Source organism: Onychomys torridus, chromosome 4 (assembly GCF_903995425.1).
Source record: "Onychomys torridus chromosome 4, mOncTor1.1, whole genome shotgun sequence".
NCBI classification, from domain to species: domain Eukaryota; kingdom Metazoa; phylum Chordata; class Mammalia; order Rodentia; family Cricetidae; genus Onychomys; species Onychomys torridus.
Window position 1 is genome coordinate 126,470,698 of NC_050446.1, and position 21,051 is coordinate 126,491,748.

At 49.3% G+C, this 21,051-nt stretch overlaps 1 protein-coding gene across 2 annotated transcripts; it reads left to right on the plus strand.

Annotated features, from left to right (window-relative positions):
• The first annotated feature begins 269 nt into the window (after positions 1 to 269).
• Pard6b (par-6 family cell polarity regulator beta) lies at positions 270 to 19,766 on the plus strand. Of its 2 annotated transcripts, none has more exons than XM_036184857.1 (3): positions 270 to 735; positions 6,952 to 7,174; positions 17,586 to 19,766. In XM_036184857.1, the coding sequence occupies exons 1-3, from the start codon at positions 670 to 672 to the stop codon at positions 18,407 to 18,409; spliced, it is 1,113 nt and encodes a 370-aa protein (XP_036040750.1). In that variant the 5' UTR covers positions 270 to 669; the 3' UTR covers positions 18,410 to 19,766. The 2 variants fall into 2 exon arrangements, with proteins under 2 accessions (XP_036040750.1, XP_036040751.1); XM_036184858.1 differs by having other exon boundaries at positions 270 to 693.
• The last annotated feature ends 1,285 nt before the right edge of the window (positions 19,767 to 21,051 follow it).

The following is a 21,051-nucleotide window of genomic DNA, read 5'->3' on the forward strand; positions in this document are numbered from 1 at the left end:
CCTGCCTTCCCCGATTGCCGTCTCGGGGCGGAAACTCCACAGCCGGCGCATGCGTCCCCGTGCTCCCCTGCTCAATCCAGAGAGGCCCCACAGTTTCAGGTGATCCCGCCCCTCCCTCGCAACGCAGGACCAATCGCGAGCGAGTGGGCGGGGCTCTCGGGGGGCACGGGGCCCGCCCACGCGCCGCGCGAGCCGCGCAGGCCGCGTGCCGATTGGCTGGCGCCGCGGGCGCAGGTGCGCGCTTCCCATTGGGTGTGGGCGGAGCGCGAGCGGCCGAGGCTGCTCGGAGGCTGCAGGTGAGCGCGCGCACGTGCCGCGGCTGCAGCCGTGCTTGCGTGCACGAGCGCCGGGCCGCGCGCGTGCCCGCGGGGGAGGCAGCCGAGAAGCCAGGCTGCGGCGGCTGTGGGACTGTGCTCCGCCCTCTCCTCACCGCGGCTGCCGCCGCCCCCGAGCCTCCCTGGGAGGGACCCGTGTCCCCGCCTGCCGCACTGCCAGTCCGACCCTCGGGCCTCCGCGGAGCACCCGGCCCAGCGCAGCGCGGACCTCGACAGGTGCGGTGACGAGGCGCCGTGCGGCGCTCCGAGTCCCGAGCCCGCGCGTCCGCGGCCCCGCTGCCCGCGCTCCCGAGGGCCGGCCCCCGACGAGGCGGCCGCCGGCCGGGCGCTCAGCATGAACCGCGGCCACCGGCACGGGGTGAGCAGCGGCTGCCTGGGCACCATGGAGGTGAAGAGCAAGGTGCGCGGCCGGGCGGGGCGACGGGGACGCGGGGTGGCGGGCTGGTGGACCCGGGCTGCCGCGGTGGACGCGGGCCGAGGGCGATCTGCCGGACGGAGCACGTAGGAGAGAAACTTGGTGGAGAGCGGCGGCGGGGAGCGCTGGCGTCTGTTCCGCATCACAGCCTCTGTTTTCCATCTTTCGTATTCCCGCCTTGCTTTAAGGGTGGGATGGGGACCGCTCGAAGGCTAGGTGATGCGGTAGCTGTGGGGAAGCCCTTCACCCTGGGCGTGAGTCAGAGGCTCTCGGAGCACCTTGTTGTCTCCTCATGTCACCTCTTCTTGGGGTTCAGGGGCACATCGAATGGAGGCGAGCCTCATTTTTCCAGCTCTAACTTTGGTATGCATTTAGTCTGTTTAACTATCGCCTTTCTCTGGAGCAGCGCTTGACAGTTTGAGACGCTGCCGCTCTTTTCTTCATGGCAAGTGCTTTTCCCCTTGGCGGGTCTGCCAGTCTGCTGATAGTGACTTCAGTGTCCGAGGAATTCCTCAGTCTCAAGGCCCGGTGAGCAGAGTAGCCTGTGCGGATTAGCTAGGGAATGCGTTCTTCCCAAGGGGGCTTTTCAGATGGAATTTGAAGGTGATCTGCAGCCACCGGAACACGTAGGCAAGCTTCTCCTGACTTTGAAAGGCCAGAAGGAGCTGGGATAATACAGCCAGACCCTTGGAGAATTCTGAGATGACAGGGTGACCGACCAGCTTCTTAAGGGTGTGACTTCCCCCTAGCTCTGCTCTAGGACCAAGTCCTGCCGAGGGCTTTTTACTGAACAACTTGTAGAACAGTGGTCAGAGGGTGCTGACCCTGAGAATTTAGGATAGAATTGAGGTGAGACACAAGAGTGATGTGGTGCACACCCGTGGGGTGGCGGTTAAGGGACCCCGGGGGACTGTCGGTTCCAGGAGTGGTTTGAGGGAAGTCAGGAAAGCTGCCATGAGCCTTTGGGTGAGGTGTGGTGGTGTCTGGGCTTGAGAGCGATGTTCTGTTAACTAATGATCACAGATCTACATTTGCTTTTAAGCGCTCTCTCTCTCTCTCTCTCTCTCTCTCTCTCTCTCTCTCTAAATCTCCTTTAATTTAGACTAATCTGGAATTCCCAATGTAGCCAGACTAGTGAAGTTGGAAGAGTTCCAGGCCAGCCTGGCCAGTACAGTGAGATCCAGTCTTAATAAAGGGGAGGGAGGGACTTATATACCAGAGTAGGTACCAGAAACACAGATCTGTTGAATAAATGATAGGGCTGTTGGTGCTAGAAAGATAGTAGAGTATGCATTGCTCTTGCAGGAGACCCAGGTTCAGCTCTCGCCCTGTCAAGCAAAAAGCACCTGTAAATTTTTTTTAAGTAATTATATTTTTTTACTGTGTTGGTACTTGGCCTGAGTGTGTGTCTGTGTGAGGGAGTCAGAGCCCCTGGAACTTGAGTTATAGACAGTTGTGAGCTGCCATGTGGGTGCTGGGATTCAAGGTCCTTTGGAAGAGCAGCCATCTCTCCAGCCCAGAACCTGTACATTTAAATTTTTTTTCTATTTTATGTTTATAAGTGCTTGCATGTATGTCTGTACCACCTGCATGCCTGGTGCTCAAGGAAGCCGGATGGAGCCAGATCTCCTGGGCCTGGAGTTTTAACTGTGAGCCACTTTGTGAGTGCTGGGAACCAAACCCAGAGCCTCTGGAAGAGCAGCCCATGCTTTTAACCACCGAGCCTTCTCCAGCCCTTCACTAGGTTCGGGAGATCTGATAGTCTAGCTTCCCAGGGCACCTATGTATGGCACACATACACAGAGACCACATGTACACATATTTTTTTTAGGATTTTGTTTTTAGAATAAAACTGAGCTGGACATGGTGGCACATGCCTTTAGTCCCAGCACTTGGGAGGCAGAGGCAGGTGGATCTCTGAGTTGGAGACCAGGCTGGTCTACAAAAAGAATAAAACTGTATGGTAGTTTGAGGATCATACTCTTCTTGGGCTGGGCTCTCCACAGCATAATGGCAAACTGAGGTGACTTGTTTGAATGGAAGGGTGACAGTAACCCCAGAAATGTACATCTTTTCTCTAACCGTGTTGAGGTTGTCTGTGCAGGCCCAGCACATGAACTTTCTCCTGGCTTTTTTTTTTTTTTTTTTTTGTAGTTTGGCTTGTGGGACTTGAGGTCGGAAAAGAAAACCACTTGTGATGTTGCATAATGCTAACACTCAGTTTTATGGTCCCATCTTGGTAGTGAGTCTTGAATTTTTTATCATAGGAAAAATGAGTAGAGATTCTAGGTGTGCCAATAAATCAGGTAGGAGTGGGTCTCTGGGGGTAGGAAACTGAGTTCTCGGGGACTGGAATTTCAGGCTTTTTGTTCTTCTTTTCCGTCTATTGATTTTTTAATATTTTACATAGTTCTGTCCAAAGTATGTGGTGTGTATTTCAGCTGCCATCCTGCACTTCTAGCGAGCGCCCTCTCCTAATGGGCATCAAGGCAATCAGAACAGATACTTGGTGAAATGCAGTCCCACTGTCCCACCTGTTAATAAACGAAAGCATAGGTCTGTGGACCTTACGTTTGTCGTTTCTTGGTTTTTAAAAACGGTTTCTCTGCGTAGCCCTGGCTGCCCTGGAACTCACTCTTCAGACCAGGCTGGCCTCAAACTCAAAGATCTAACTCCCTCTGCCTCATGAGTTCTGGGATTTACTTTTGTATTTTTGCCTTTTTAAAAAAAAGAAGAAGAAAAAAAGAGAGTGTGTGTGTGTGTGTGTGTGTGCGCGTGCGCGCGCGCGAGTGCAGGTGCCTGTGGAATCCAGAAGAGGGCGTTGGTTCCCCTGGAGCTGAAGTGAGCTTGTGAGCCACCAGAAATACATGAGTACTAATCTGGGTCCTCTGCACGTTCATGCTCTTTTCTGGTTGCTGTTGTTTTGTTTTTTGAGACAGGGTCTCTCTACATAGCTCTGGTTGTTCTGGAATTCATTATGTAGAGCAGACTGGCCTTGAACTCACAGAGTCTGCCTACCTTTGCTGGGTGTAAAGGCATGTGCCACTAGTTTTAGCTTAGCTCAGGTTTGTAAAAATAATTATATTTTATGCTATGTGAATGGTAAAAATTCATTAAATTATTACATTTTGATCACTTACTTGGTGTGCATGAGTCAATGGGGATTCACCAGTACCATAGTATGAGTGTCAGGTCAGAGGGCAACTTCAGGAGTGGTTCTCACCACCGTGTGTGTCTTGGGTGTTCTCAGACATAGTGGCAAGCGCCTTTATCTGCCAAGCCATTTTGCTGATCCAGTGTCAGTTTTATATCACAATGAAGAGATCGTAACCAAAATTGGATAGTATACAGGTCATGACTAGAAGGCTTCTCTACAGAAACAATAGTGTTGGCCTGGCAGTGGCGGCGCATGCCTTTAATCCCAGACAGAGGCAGGTGGATCTCTGAGTTTGAGAGGAGCCTGGTCTACAGAGCTAGTTCCAGGACAGCCAGGGATACACAGAGAGACCCCGTCTGTCTTGAAAAAAGAAGAAAAGAGAAAAAAGAAGAGAAGAGAAGAGAAAGAGAAAGAAAGAAAGAAAGAAAGAAAGAAAGAAAGAAAGAAAGAAAAACAGTAGTGTCAACTTTATCATCTTTACTCTGGAAAGGGAGACATGGTACAGATAATAAAAAATAATGGATAGTGTAAATATAGGTCTAGTTAGAAGTGTGATACCAGCAAGCAAGTGATTTTTTTGGTAACTGATTTATCTTCTTGATTGTTTCTCCAGAACTGGGAAAGTTCTCTGTAAACACAGTGATGTCCTTAGGTAACCTTGGTCCTGAGGGCGGGGGCTGTAGCTGTTGCCCTGGAGCTTGACTGGCATACTGGGGCCTGCTAGCACCTTCATCACAGCCAAGACACCTGCCCTAAACAGCCTTGGACAGTCGTGAGACATACAACCAATTGCTGTTCACGGGCAAATGGAATATTAACAGTACTTCTCAAAGTACTTCATCTCAGCTCTCACTGCAGGTTCAAAGCCAGCTAAAGCCTTGAACTTTATTCATTCCCCTTCCCTCCAAAGAACCAAGTTCTAGAATATGCCAACAGATGCTGAGAAACAAGACCATGTACATCTGGATTCCAGGCAAACTGGTCCAGCCCCTCCTTCCCCCCCCAGATTGCATGGTGAATAATTGTTGATTGGGTTAATTTGCTCTCTAATCTTTCTTCATGTCCTAAAAAGATTTTATAATCCTACTTTGCTGAAAGAGATTTTTAACCCATGTCCACTCCCCACTCCTGCTTTGCCAACATTGGCTAGTGTGGGCACCTGCTGTTTTTAAATAAGTATTTAAGCCAGAGAAAAGGATGTTGAGCAAAGAATTTACAAGCAGATGCTTTGGGGGAGCCTAAAGGGTTAAATCATTAGGTGTATTCCCATTCAGACTCCAGGGGAGGTGATAGCCTGGGGTGAGTCAGCCTGCACTGTGGACTGTGGCTGTGCTGGGAGACCAGCCTCTAGAGTACTGAGGAGAAACTGCCTTTGATAACATCATAAGACTGACTGATAGGAAGGGTGTTCCTGGGTTTTATTTACTCTGAAATGTGTAGGTGTGACTAACTTTCTGAGAGCTTTAGATATGAGTCACCTGATTTTTCTTGACAAATGTTAGTGTTTCTATCTCAGGAATGTGTTTTGGAAAGTTTGAATTTGTTAGGAGTAAGAAGTGGCAGTGAATTTTGTTTTCATGTCAAAGCACAGGTGGGTAGTGAATAATGTATGTAAGAGGAAGGTCAGCCATAAGAGAAAAGACTGGATGTCTGGGGGTGCTGTGTTGGTGTTGGTCATGGATGCCTGTTGGGATGAGGGCCTTTCTCTGCCTGGCACCTGCTGTTCCTGTGGAACATTCATGTTTCCTGGATATCCTAGGAATTTAGACAGAAAACAAGTCCGCCAGTCAAACATGCTTGGTGAATGTTTACTTTACACATTTTTTTGTGTGTGTGGTTCTTGACGGAGAGCCTTGCACATGCTAAGTTCATACTTTACCACCGAGCTACGCCTCCAGCCTCAAATAAAAAAAAAGCTAACAGTAGGATTGGCACACACACCAGGAGCCAAAGTTCCTCCCTCCTTTCCTCCCCCTGCCCATTTATTGTTTATAACTGCTTTGCCTACATGTATGTATATGTACCATGTGTGTGTCTGTTCCCCTTGGAGGTCAGAAGGCATCAGATCCCCTGGAACTGAGTTAGAGGTACTTGTGAGCCACTCTTGTGGGTGCTGGGAACTGAACCCCAGTCCTCTGCAAGAGCAGCCAGTGCTCTCAACTGCTGAGCATCTCTCCAGTCCCACCCCTGGCGTTTAACTAAGCATTTAATATGCCATATAGCCAATGACTCCTAAAGAGAGAGTTAAAAGTATGTGGTGGGCACTTTTTGAAGAAGGCTGAAGAGCCTTTCTTAGGCTCCTGATTTGAGAGCACAGGGACTTAGGAGACACTTTAAAGTGTGGCCTTAGGGGACCTGGAAAGTAAATGGGGGAATGACAGAGGGTGCTTCCTGCCTGTCCTGTGATCTCTAGCCTCCCTGAGGCGATCAGTCTCCTCACCCATTAATTGCTGAGCTTTTGAAGCAGGCCAGCCTCCTGGTCCCTGCAGCCCAGCACTGAGCCCAGTACATGGACAGACGTGCTCCTTAGCCAGATGGAACAGGATTTAAAGGTGATGTGTTTGTTAATAAGCTTTTTTTTTTTTTTTTAATTCCACTAACTTTGGGAAGATGCTTCTTTTCTGTCTTTAGACCTATTTCTTACATGATGACATCATTTATTTCATGCCAAGAAGCTCAAAGTCCTTTTGCTACACTTAGATTTGACTTTTACAGCCTGTGAAAAGATAATCCCTTTTATGAGGGTGCTATGCAGTGGTGGGAAGTTAGGTCTGTGAATGTCTCTGGTGCCCTGGTCTGGGCTCCAGGCACAGTTGGAGCTGAATTGTCCTGGGAGACCTAGGTAGGGGCACCCTGGGAGAGCAGCAGCCACATTCCTGTGTCTTTCTGTCTTCTGCTCCTGGCAGTGAGGTTCAGAGCAGGTTTTTCTCTGGCCTCAAAATCACAGAGGTCCTCCTGCGGTCTGCCTTCCAAGTGGGACTAAAGGAATGCACCAACATGCCCAGCTGACATTCTATTTTCTAATATGTTTTTTATATTTGTAGTTTGGAGCTGAGTTTCGTCGGTTTTCACTGGAAAGATCCAAACCTGGAAAATTTGAGGAGTTTTATGGACTGCTGCAGCATGTTCACAAGATCCCCAATGTTGACGTGCTGGTGGGCTATGCAGACATCCATGGGGACCTGCTGCCCATAAACAATGATGACAACTACCACAAGGCGGTTTCCACTGCCAACCCACTGCTCAGGATTTTTATACAGAAGAAGGGTGAGTGCCTTTGTATGGAGTGCACACGTTTCCTCGAGGGTGAGCAGCTTTGCCTCTGACCTAGTAGATCTGCACCTTGCAAGGAGCTAAAGCATGATGACATTGCTGGCTTAAATTATGTCCAAGCCTTCTCTGAGTGTACAGAAGAAAAAATCTGTGTTTTTAACTATTAACTCTGGGGGGGTGGGGGGGGGGTGAATGTGACTCCTGTGGAGGTCAGAGGACAGCTTGCAGAAGTCACTTTTTCCACAAACTTGGCAACAGGTAGTGTTTTGACCTGCTGGACTGTCTTGCCATTGCCCTTCCTCTTAGAGTTTCTAAAATTATGTTTATTTTTATTTTTAAAAACTGTGTGCATGTATGTGTGTGTGCATGCACAGTTCTACACATATGTGTACAGGTGTTCTCAGAAGCCAGAGGTACCAGATCTCCTGGAACTGGAGTTATACAGGCAGATGTGAGCTCCTGTGTGGGTGCTGGGAATTGAACTCATGACTTCTGAAAGAAGCCACTGCTCTTAACCACTGACCCCATCTCTCCAGCCCCCTCTTAGTTTTTTGTTGTTGTTTGTTTTGTTTTTGGAGCTGAGGATGGAACCCAGGGCTTTGCACTTGCTAGGCAAGCGCTCTACCACTGAGCTAAATCCCCAACCCCCGTTTTGTTTTGTTTTTTTTAAGTCAAATTAGGAGCCATTGGGTGGTGGTGGTGCATGCCTTTGATCCCAGCACTTGGGATGCAGAGTCAGAAGGATATCTGGGTTCTTCTAGGACATCTAAGGCTACACTGAGAAACCCTGTCTGGGGGTGGGGGGGGGACAATTACAGGTCAAATTAGGCATTAAGTAAGTCTTCATTCCATTGTTGGATTGATGGGCAAGAGTGAATTTGGGGGGCAGTGCTGGAGAGATGGCTCAGAGGTTAAGAGCACTGGCTGCTCTTACAGAGGACCTGAGTTCAATTCCCAGCAACCACATGGTGGCTCACAACCATCTACAATGAAATATGGTGCCCTCTTCTGGCCTGCAGGCTGAACACTCACTGTATACATAATAAATAAATCTTTTTGGTTTTTTAAGACAGGGTTTCTCTATAGCTTTTGGAAGCTGTCCTGGAACTCGCTTTGTAGACCAGGCTGGCCTCGAACTCACAGAGATCCACCTGCCTCTGCCTCCCAAGTACTGGGATTACAGGCGTGCGCCACCACCGCCCGGCGTTTTTGGTTTTGTTTTGTTTGAGCTGAGGATCAAACCCAGGGCCTTGCTCTTGCTAGGTAAGCGCTCTACCACTGAGCTAAATCCCCAACCCTAAATAAATCTTTTAAAAAAAAAAAAAAAAAAGTGAATTTGGTAGCAGAGGCTCACCCACCTCCAAGAGCTTTGTTCACTGTCTCAGAGACAGCCGAAGCAGGTTACTCTCTCTCTCTGGTCCTCATTCTTTACGGTGTGACTGTACTGCCTGTAGTATCACTACACAGACAAATGGAGGAAAGGGCAGCACCCAACAGAATCTTCCATTTTAGAATATTTTTGTATTCACAAAAATTGTGTAAATGTAAAACGAGCTGGGAAATGAGAAGGGAAGTGGTGACTATTTATGGTGCCTGTCCTGGACTAGCTCTGTAGACCAGGCTGGCCTCGAACTCACAGAGATCTGCCTGACTTGGCTTCTCAAGTGCTGGGATTAAAGGCATGCGCCACCACTGCACGGCGTCTTAAAACTTTTTTGGACTGACCCTGCCCCATGTGTGAGGCAAGGAGGCAGAGACAGACCGCAGACGGGAAGGATGGATAGTCCTATTCTATTGGCCACTGGCTCCTTTCTCTTTGGTAAATGAAAGATTTGAAAAGCTCACTTACGAGCTTTGAGTGGTGTGGGATAAAGACCTTACAGTTTCAGGCCAACCCAGAAAGGAGCTTGAACAGGAGGATGGTGAACATCTGACATGCCCACAGCCTGGCTTCTTTGCTACTTTGCTTCTCTGTCGGCTCCATCTGCTGAAGGGCTGCAGTCTGTCCTGAGAGAGTTAGTGTTAATGCTCCCACGTGCCCATAGGTAGATGGCAGGCTCCACAGTGGGCTTGCTGTGGGCAGAGACTGACTGCAAGAGACCCTGGTGTCTGCTTGCAAGAATCAGTGTGTAGAGAGCCAGGAGCAGGTGGGAGAGAGGTGAGATGGGGAATGGCCAACAGTGAGGGGTACTGCAGAACACAGCTGTGGTGTTGAGCCCGACAACACCCAGTGCTTTGTCAGAATCCGGCAGACAGGTGGGATTGCAGGGAAAATAATGAGTTCAGTTCTTCTAGGCTTAACAAATTATCTCAACAGGCTTCGGAACTGACCATACCATGCAGATTAGAAATGACAGGCGGGGGTTGAGGGTGGGAATCTAGGGATCTGTATCCCAGAAACATGATAGTTGTATTTGGTGGCTCATGTCTGAACTCAGCACTGGCTTTGCCAGAGGTCTCTTGGGACCTCCCTGACCAGTTTGCCTTGCAGATCCAGGCATATCTTGCTTAGGCCTAGACTACCTGGTCTCATGTGCTGTTGACCACCAGGTCCCAGCATCCGAGGCAGAGACATGATTCTGGTTTGGATTGAATGGTTTTTAAACAAAACAAACAGGAGCCCAAGCAGGAAGTGGCCCTTCACAGAGCCAGCAGAGCCTGGGTAAGGCTGGCTGTGTCTCCCTGCAGAACCTCTGCACTCTGTTTTCTGCTTGGTTGTTTTGTTTTTCTTCCAAGACTGGCTGGCCTCGAACTTGCTAACTTGCTACATAGACCAAGCTGGTCTTGAACTCAGAGACCTGTCTGCCTCTGCCTCCTGTGTGCTGAGATTAAAGTGAGTCCTCAGTCTGTTTTCTCAGCTGTTGTTTCTCTCCCTTTTGTTATGTGGTGGTCCTGGGTTTCAAATCTGAGGCCTCCTGTGTGCTGCTAGGCAAGTGCCTACCCTGAGCTGTGCCCTGGTCCCTCAGTGATTTAAAGTTTTTAGAATCTGATAAGCTAATGAATAAAGTTTCTTTGGGGTGAAAGCTTGTGCTTGAGTGTGTATACTCACAGCTGGTGCCTAGATAGTCATATCACACACTTTGGGAAGTTCTGTTTTGGGGTCATTTTCTGTTGGGAGAAAAATCCCATACCTCTTGTTTCTTGGATTGTTTTCATGGAAGCCAAAACAAAACAAAAACCTGATATCTGAAAAGTTATTTTCACAAAGAAGGTTCTCAGCTCCCTCCTGGGGGCCGGAGTTTCTCCTGCTGTGTCTGGGTGAGGGTGAGACAGCCCAGAAAACCCTTTCCATCGCTGGTTAGCACATGACTGCACTAGACAGGTTAGAAATGCTGGGTTGCCTTTACAAACTATCCAGGTCAGGGCCAGGGCATGGGGACTCTACCACCACCCACCACCAGTGTTTCCCTATGGCCAGCAACATGGCTCACTGAGTAAAGGTGCTTGCCACCAAGCCTGACAACCAGAGTGTGAGGCCTAGAACCCACATGATGGAAGGAGAGAGCTAACTTCCACAAGTTGTCCTTTGACCTCCACATGGCATGCTCTGGCACACACACGTACACACATACACAGTCACAATAAATGTCATACATACACATGCCTGTAATTCTAGCACCCAGGAGGCAGAGGCAGGTGGATCTCTTGAGTTCCAGGACAGGTCTACAGGCTGAGTTTTAGGATATCCAGAGCTACATAGTGAGCCTCTGTCTCACAACAACATAAACCCACCAGGTCATTCCTGTAGTGTTGAAACAGTCCAGGCGATGTATTTCTAGAGCTTTCCAGACAGACCTGCTTAGTCTGGGATGCTAAGACATGTTAGAGCACAGGCCCTCCCCCAATCTAGTCGTTTATTGTGCATTCTTGTGGGCTGGTGTTCTGTGTGTGAAGTGTGTGCTTATGTCCTGGGTTTGTGGGTAGTGTTAGCAGAGCAGAGCCTCCTGCTCTGCTAGGTCTCCTTGAGGACTTGTGGCTCACACACCTGGCAGAAAATCAACTCTTGGACCTTGACCTGGCACTAGACATGACTTTGTAGCTGTGTTTTAAGGTTACATTTTAATGAACCAGGATTTAATTTTAATACAGTCCAAGAGATACATAGTAGTTACTTTTCAAAAGAGGCCAGGAGTAGTGGCACAGGCCTGTAATCCTGGTAGGAAATCAGGTTAGGGCCAGCCTAGGCTCCATAGCACTAAGACCCTGTCTCAAAATAAAAACAAAAATAGATACTCCCACCAAAAGTTTTTACTACTGAAACTTGAGCCGTGGTTCTCAAGATGATCTCAGTTGCTCCTTACAGAAGCCTGATCCCACCTCTGAGCAAACCTGTTCTCAGTCACTAAGCCCATCAAGTGCTCTGATTATTTCCCACCCCTGCTGCAGGGAGCTTTGTGAAAGGAAAAAAAAAAAAACAGATGAGATTACCATCTCTGGGTACATAGCCCAAGGCTGAAGTCCTTAGACCACAGCCCTTCCCAGGAACCCTGTCTGCACCTCCAGTCTGTCCTCCTTCCTTCCCGATGTTTCAGGCTTCTTCACCACCCCTCTCAAACATATACACCCCTATCTGCATCTAGACCCTTCTTCCCCCTCCCACCCAACCACCTGTTACTGCTGTTCTCATCTCAAGAGACACCTCATCCCCACAGAGAAGTCCTGCCTCCATCTGCCAGCCCCACCAGGTCCCCTTCATACTCCTGACGCTGACTGTTCAGCATTCTTTGTGCCATCTCTCTGTAGGATGGCAACACTGTGAGAGCGGTTGCCTGTCTGCTTCTTCACTGGCTGCACTGTAGAGCACGGAGCCATGCATGGTCTGTGAACCTGTGTCTGCACTGCAGAGCACGGAGCCATGCATGGATTGTGAACCTGTGTCTGTCTGCACTGCAGAGCACGGAGCCATGCATGGATTGTGAACCTGTGGCTGCACTGCAGAGCACGGAGCCATGCATGGTCTGTGAACCTGTGGCTGTACTGCAGAGCATGGAGCCATGCATGGTCTGTGAACCTGTGGCTGCACTGCAGAACATGGAGCCATGCATGGATTGTGAACCTGTGGCTGCACTGCAGAGCACGGAGCCATGCATGGATTGTGAACCTGTGGCTGCACTGCAGAGCACAGAGCCATGCATGGATTGTGAACCTGTGGCTGCACTGCAGAGCACAGAACCATGCATGGTTTATGAACCTGTGTCTGCACTGCAGAGCACGGAGCCATGCATGGTTTGTGAACCTGTGGCTGCACTGCAGAGCATGGAGCCATGCATGGTCTGTGAACCTGTGGCTGGATTACTTCTTCCATGTGGGGAAGTGAAGGAGTCTACATCACTTGAACATTGGCTAGAGTGATATTTAATCCTTTTAAAGTTGCCAAATATCTTTCATTTCATCATTATGGATTAGAAAGGGATTCACAAGCAGAGGCCTGACGTTATTGTAAAGTTTTCTTGAAATACATCTGCTTACTCCTTTACATATGTGCCCTGCAAAACCAGACAAGGTCTTGCTGTGTAGCCCAGGCTGGTGTTGAACTCACAGCAGTGGTCCATCCTGTCCCCCATCCCCGTGTGTCATTGTCTCCCCCATTCTCTGTGCCTCCACTCTGAGTGTTGAGTATCCCCACACCTGGCACTCTTTTTTTTCTTTTCTTGTCCTAGGGACTGAACCCAGGCCTCATGCTGCTGGGTCAGTGTCCTGCCATTACAGTATGAGCTCTGTGCCAACCTCAACTCACCCTGATGTTTTGTTGTTGTCCTTGAGACAGGGCTAGCCTTGACCTTGCAGTGTAACAGGTTGGCCTGGAGCTCCTGAGCCTCTTGTCCTACTCCCCAGTGTCCAGCCGAGCCCTTTCTATTTATTTTGAGATAGGCCTCTCTCCATGAGGTCTCCAGCCTGGAGCCAGTCCTCCTGTCTCAGCCTCCGAGTAGCTGACATGATAGGCCATGCCACCAGTCCCCGCTGCCCTGTCTTCCTCTGTACTTCCAATGGGACAAGCTCTTGAGCCTCCTGAGGACTGTACCGTGTGTTTGCTGGGGTCTCCTCTCCAGGAACGCTTGGTGCCATGCTGAGGCTTTTGTTTGCCAAACTTGCTTTCTGTTCACTGTGGGCATTTCTTCTGTTGCCATCACCACAGTGGACCCTGGCTCACCCTCACTCTTGAGTGCATGAGTCTGGGCCCTCAGTGAGCTCAGATGAGGGAACCAGCTCCCAGAACTAATGTTTAAAGAGGTCTCTGCTCAGAGAGAGGCCCTGCAGGGCTCAATGTTAGTAAAGCTGGGAGCCTGTGTGTGAAGAAGATATCCCATTTGGCGGCCCAGAAGCTTCTGGGTGGGTCCTTGTCAAGGGCAGTTAGCAGAGATTGTTGGCTGAGGGACAGAGTTCTCCATGGGGTGTTCCTGTATGGCCTGGGCCAGGTCTGCTGCGGGTCTGTGGGACTCCCATGGCCTCTGGGAGTGACCTCAGCCTCCAGCTGGGCCCTCCTGGACAGTCACCTTTACACTTTACACTCACACCCTGCACCCTGGCCTGCTGCCAGCCTGTTTCTTTCCCAGTGGCTGGAAACTGATTAGCTGGGGGGGGAGAACAGAGGTGCCTTTGTGTGGGCCTAGTGCTTCTGAGAATTTAGAGCGAGCATTCAGAGGGAGTCTCAGGCCGTGCCAAATTATGCAGATTTGGGTTTTCTCAGTAGGGTTTCCCATGAGCAGGCATGTAGGAAGCTTGGTGGCCTTCTCAGTTTTGTGGTCTGGAATTTCCCTGGGCATGTTACGCAGGCTTCTGCTATTGGTTGTTGTTCTGAAATAAACAGTTCAGTACAAGACTAATCCTAACGGCTTTTAGCGAGATTTTGCCAAAAACTCCTGCTTCAATGGATCTATTTCTCAAACCAAACTATAAAGCAAATTTCTTGCCTAAGGACACAGCACAGACTCCTTGTGAGAGGATATGGGTGGGGGGATGCCAAGGCATGGTGTCCCTGGCCCTGTTCACATGGTCTAAGTAGAGGAGCCAGACACTCTGCCTCCTGAGGTGTCCATACCTGACCCTTGTGATGGGAACCTGGAAGTTACTGGTCCAGCAAGGAAACCTGGGTTCACCCTGTCTCAGATTATTTTGTACTCCTAATCCCCTGGGCCGGGAACTGAAGGTAATGATGGGGTGTCCCTGGCTGTGGGGCAGGTCCTGTGAGGAGGCAGCTGGCTGGAGTTCTGCAGGGCCCATGCTATCTCTGGCCTACAGGGAATGAGAATTTCCAACTAGTTATGTTTGGGAAATGAAGGAGCACATGAGAAGTTTGGGTTTTCTGAGCAAGTACAGTGCAGCCCAGGGTGGGCTCACTGGGTAGCTGAGGACAGATGGCCTTGGGCTCCTGATTCTGCCCATGTCCCGAGCCCCACGCTCCTGTTACTGAATTATATTTTGTTGACCGTTTTCCCAGTTAGTTTTGATTTTGGCTATTGCTTGGTTGGTTGGTTTAGGTTTTTGCTTTGTTCTTTGAGATAAGGTCCCTGGTGCAGCCCAGCCTGGGCTCAGTGTTCCCTCTGAGCCTCTCAAGCCTTGGGAGTCTAGGCCTGCACACCAAGCCCAGCTCTCCTGCTCACTTCCTTCTCCGTGTTGCCCTTCATCCCCTGATGTCTCCTCTGAGTTTTCCGCCTTCGCCTTGTGACAGCAGTGTCTAGGGCTCCGTGTCTCTAGCATGTGACAGACTCAGCTGGCTTGAGGAATTAATTCAGCTGCAGGTGCGCAAGTAAACATGTTTTTGTTGTTACTTAGTAGGTATCAGCATTTTTCTTCTTCTTTATATTTCGTGTGTGTGTGTGTGTGTGTGTGTGTGTGTGTGTGTGTGTGTGTGTTTGCCACAGTGCACAAGTGAGGTCAGAGGACAGCTTGCAGGAGTTGGCTCTCTACTTTATGGGCGATGGGGCTCACACTCAGGTCATTGGACTTGTCAGCAAGCACCCTCACCACTGAGCTATCTCACCAGCCAAAAATGAAGCTTTACCTGAAAACGAGGCTTTCCATCACAGGGGCGGGGGGGGGGGGGGGGGCAGGGGGGGGGGGGAGGGCGGGACCAGAGAGACCAGTGGGATTTAAATGGAGCAGGAGCTCCAAGTTTGCCAGAGTCCTTTCTGCCCCCACCCCAGTAAGTCATAGCACTGACGTCACACTCCTCCGGAGTAGGAAGGGAGACGGTCAGAGCCTGTGGGGCAGAAGGGAGTTTTATTATTTTCTACATTCCTGCTTCACTTAATGAAGCCGATGGTGTTGATGCGTGCGTGGGTCAGGTCCTTCCCTCCCAGCCTTCTAGCCTCCTGTGCTGAAATTGAACCCAGGACCTCACCAGTTCAAGGCAGGTGCCCTTCCTGCCTGTCATGCCCTAGCCATCTTGCTCTCCTGATTCCTTGGAATGAGTGCCTTCCCCTGTCCTCGTTTTGGATATAATAAATATGCAAAGTGGAGGTGTTTTAACTAAATGAAAGAAAACATCGTTTTAAGCGGACATGTTGGGACAACTCTATAATCCCAGCAGAGCAAAAGCAGAGGCAGGAGGATTGCTCCAGTTTGTTGCACGCAGTGAGGACCAAGCCAGTCTAGGCTACAGAGGGAACCATATCTCAAGATGTTGTTTTGTTTTCGAGACAGTTTCCCTGTGTAGCCCTGGCTGCCCTGGAACTCGCTCTGTAGACCAGGCTGGCCTCAAACAGAGATCCACCTGCCTCTGCCTCCCAAGTGCTGGGATTAAAGGCATACAACACTACCACTCTGCTAAGAAATATATTATTTTTAAGAAGCTGGTGCAAAATTATTTGGGGGAGGGGGTTGAGATAGAGTTTCTCTGTGTAGCCTTGGCTGTCTTTGATTTGTAGCCCAGGCTGGCCTTGAACTCCCAAAGATCCGCCTGCCTCTGCCTCCGAGTGCTGGAATTAAAGGCATGCGCCACCATGCCACGTGCAAATGATTTTTATTTGTGCTGGAGAAATAGCTAAGCTATTAAGAGCTCTTGCTGTTCTTCCAGAGGACCCATATAATGGCTTGTAACTGTCTATAACTCCAGTTCCAGGGAATCCAATACCCTCTTCTGATCTCAGGGCACCAGGCACATATGTGGTGCATGTATATAGAGGCAGGCAAAACTTGAATACGTGTAAATATTTTTAAGTTAAAAAATATTTTTGAGAATGTTTTATGTAGCCCAGGCTGGTATTGAATTCTCTGTGTAGCTAAGGCTGCCCTTGAGCTCCTGATCTTCCTGCCTCTGCTACCTAGGAGCTGGGATTACAAGGGTGAGTGACCATACCTAGTGTACATGTGTGCCAACCGTGTGCCTGTGGAGGTCAGAGGACAGCTCAAGAGTTGATTCTTTTTTCTGCCATGTGGGTCCTGGGAACCAACTTAAGTCATCAGGCATGGCAGCAATTAACTTACCACTGAGCCATCCTGCGAGGCCAAGCTGATTTTTAAAAAATGAGTTTTTAGGGGGCTGGAGTGATGGTTCAGAGGTTAAGAGCACTGGCCACTCTTCCAAAAGACCCGGATTCAATTCCCAGCATCCTCATGGCAGTGTACAACTGTCTGTAACTCCAGTTCTAGGGGAGCTGGTATCTTCACACAGATATACATGCAGGCAAAACCCCAACGTACATAAAAAAAATTTAAAAAAATGAAGCCAGACAGTGATGGCATACACCTTTAATCCCAATACTCAGGAAGCAGAGGCAGGAGGATCTCTGTGAGTTTACAAAGTAAGTTCCAGGACAGCCAGCGCTACACAGAGAAATCCTGTCTCGAAAACCAAAAAAAAAAAAAAAGCTGAATACAAGGCAACCCCCACGGGCAAGTTGTGGGGTGAAGTTGTAGCCAGGGGTGGTGAGATACTACCGTCCTTAGTTAAGTGTCTCACCGCCTGGGCGACTGGGGCCAGCCTACAGTGAGACTCTCTCCCCGAGAAAAGGAAACATGAGCCTGGAAGATCTACCAGTTTATTTTGTTGTTTTGGTTTTCAGAGTTTGAGACAGGGTTTCACTCTGTAACCCAGGCTGGCCTCAAGCTTGTTGTGATGTAGCTCAGGCTGGCCATGAATTTAAGATCCTCTCTCTTCTGCCATAGGCTCCTGAACACTGGGATGACAGATGTGTAGGCCATGCCTGGTTGTGTCAGAATTTCACTGGCCAGTTAATAATGTTCAGTAGGTAGTGACCTTTGAGAGGTGTCTGAGAGGGCCCTCTAGTGTTTTCTTTATGGCATGGCAGTCACCCTGCAGTCTGGTGTTCTGGCTAAGCTAACACTCAACCTCTGATCTTGATGTAGCATGTACGTTGGCTGGTGTCATCCTTTGCCAGGTCCACTGTGGTCAGATGTGTTCCAGCAGTTCTGTAACTGTCTTGTATTTGTTTTCTCTGAGCAGAAGAAGCTGACTACAGTGCCTTTGGTACAGACACCCTAATCAGGAAGAAGAACGTGCTGAGCAATGTACTTCGTCCTGACAACCATAGGAAAAAGCCCCACATCGTCATCAGCATGCCCCAGGACTTCCGGCCAGTGTCATCCATCATAGATGTAGACATCCTCCCGGAGACCCACCGAAGGGTCCGTCTGTACAAGTATGGCACGGAGAAGCCCCTGGGCTTCTACATCCGCGATGGTTCCAGCGTCCGGGTGACACCACATGGCTTAGAGAAAGTCCCCGGGATCTTCATATCCAGGCTTGTCCCTGGGGGTCTGGCCCAGAGCACGGGATTGCTAGCTGTCAATGATGAAGTGTTAGAAGTAAATGGTATAGAGGTGTCAGGGAAGAGCCTGGACCAAGTGACTGACATGATGATAGCCAATAGCCGCAACCTCATCATCACTGTGCGGCCAGCTAACCAGAGGAACAACGTGGTGAGGAACAGTCGGACTTCCGGCAGCTCCAGCCAGTCCACTGACAACAGCCTCCTGGGCTACCCGCAGCAGGTGGAAGCCAGCTTTGAGCCAGAGGACCAGGACAGCGATGAGGATGACATCATCATTGAAGACAGTGGTGAGCCACAGCAGATCCCGAAGGCTGCCCCCGATGCCCAGAGCCTGGAGTCCCTGACGCAGATAGAGCTCAGCTTTGAGCCGGAGCAGAATGGGTTCTCCCCTCCACAGGACCCGGTGCCTGTGCCCAGCAGCCTGGACACAGAGTCTGAACCCCGTGCTCCAGACCAGAGACTCTTAGAGGAAGACGGAACGATCATAACGTTGTGAACTGCCACATGTGTTTGCCACGTACTATAAAAGTGGCACAAGACTGACACAGGGGACCTCCGGGCCTTGATGTCCCATGGGTAAGCCTGAAGTGTGGCTGGATGGGGGTGACTGCCGCCGACAGACTGCAATGGTGCATGTGTGAGGCCTTTGCTGCTCTCTGCAACACTGGATGCTCTTCCTCCCTGTCTCCACCTGCTCTGCAGAGGTGATGTTTGTCCTCTGTGAAGTCTGGTGTCTCCTTCCTTGGTCCACTGAACCTCAGTTCTTGGATTCCCAACATTGATGGATTCTGACTTTTAAAAATGTTCCTCAGTTAATCGTGACAGATTATTTTTTCATGTGCAGTTTTGTTCTGTTTTCCTATTTTCTAAGACTTTAACTAGCTGGCCATGTTTAGGGGTGCTTCCCACTACCTGGAGCACTCCCTGTTGTCTCCATCCTGTAGCTTCACAGTTGCAGGGTGCCTCAGTCCTACTGACTGCCCCTTAACTGTTAACCTCCTCACCCCCAGTCCATTGGAAATTGTTCCTGTGTTTGTGTGTGTATGTGTGTGTATGTGTTACAGTTAGTGTGTTCCACACTCTTCCAGTATACCAGACAGTGTGGATCATGTTGAATAAAAAGGACCCCAGGTTAAGAGACTATAACACACAGGACACATGTGCACTTTTTATACAAAAAAAATGGAGTTTTTCTTCCTGGGGATTCTAGGGCGCTGTCTGCACTTCGGGAAGCCTGTGTCAAGTTCACCCCCGAAAGGGGTGTTAATTCTGTGAGTTATTTATTCTCCTCTATGTTCAGGAGGAGGGACCAGTGGTTGTCCTCCTCACCTGATGCCCTTGTGTCGCATGCCCAGGTACCACGATCCACGTGTGGACTCAGACTGTCCTGAGTCCCTGAGGCGGACAGTTATTTATTACTTCACCTTGTGGTGAGGCAAGTGTGGACACCCCAGTTGTGTACTATTACGACAGTGAAGATCCCGATGACTCCGGGTTGAAGGATGTTTTTTCTCTATAGTCCGAACCAACAGAAATGAAGCCTTGATCCAGTGAAGGGAGCTGGACTCAACGGATACTGAACATGTTACTGGCAGACCCTAGCCGAGTGACTCTCTGTTCAATTCGCCACGTTCTTCCTCTCCCACAGCATCACTTGCTGACGGTGTTCCAGCTTTGACACTGTGAGGGAGTTTTCGCAGTTTGGCTCTTGGGAAGGTACTGTTAGGTCTAGAAGGCTCAGTTGTATTCATGAGCTAAATGGCACACAGGCTCAAGATTGTAAGTCAGACTACTTCCACATACTACCTCTCTCTCTCTCTCTCTCTCCCTCCCTCTCTCTCTCTCTCTCTCTCCCTCCCTCCCTCCCTCCCTCCCTCCCTCTCTCTCTCTCTTTTTAACAGAGTTTTAACATTAGAACTTTTCTCTTGGGGAAAATACTTCAGGGCTTGACTTTTGTACAAATTTTAACTATAAAACAGATTTATCTTCCGTCTGAAAATGGAGATCAAGGCTGCTGGCGCTTATTTTAATTTGGGATAGTAGTGTTTGCACCAAGGTCTTACTGGTGCAGTAAGTGATCCGCAGACATTCTGGGAGGCCAGAGAGCCTTGGTTATGGGGTCCAGTCCCATTGGCTTGTTCTTAATGCACCTTATAACAAGAGTGTAAGCGTTAGCAGCTCAGTGTGCAGTTCTGTTGTCTCTAATGTCGAGCCTCACTGTGAATTCTGTTCTGTCCTCAGTCAACTATGTCAACATGATGCTGTGCTGTTGTGAACCATGAATTTTCTAATTAAATTTTACATGCTATAACATGATTTTTACATGAATGATACTTTGTTTAAACTATCAAATGTCAGTATTTTACTACAATTTTATTATAAAATGTACACTATCACTAAATGAACTTTGATTTTAAAAATCAAGTTAGCTTTAGTTACATATTATTTTTTACAAATAAAGACGGACTTGTATAAAGGCTACTTTCTTGTTTGAAATTATATGAAAAGAGTACTTCAGAATATTTATCAAGCATCCATTAGGTACATAGGAGGGAGACTGAGTCACAGCTGGTTTATTGACTTCCTTTTCCAGTGCTAAGGGCTAAGCACATGGTCTCACAGTTAGCACATCCCCACCCTGAGCCACACACCAAACATCTGTTTTGGTTTGTATCTTGGACAGGTCTCACCCAGCAGTCCAGGCTGGTCTCAGACTCCTGGCAAAGGTATGTTGTGTATGAGCACACGTGTATTTGTGTGCACAGCTTGTGAAGGTAAGAGGACAACTTGTAGGAGCTGGTTCTCTCCACCGTGTGAGGGAAGGGCTCCTCATGTAGCCCAGGTTAGCCTGAAACTCATACCCCTGCCTTTGCCCCCTGTGCCCTGGGTCCTCAGAGGCCAATGCCCAGATGTCAAAAGGTACAGTTTGGTTTTCTCTTTTGAATTTTTGTTACTTGATTTCAGTTTTTTTATCTTGACAGTTGTTTTGGGTAAGTTTTCCTGTAGCCCCAGGCTGGCCTTGAACTTGTGAATCTAGCTTTTGACTCTCCCTCCTCCACTCCCAGGTGTCGGCATTACAGGCATGCACCAGCAGCCTTTTGGTTTGGGCCTGGAACTTGATATGTGTGACCAGACTGG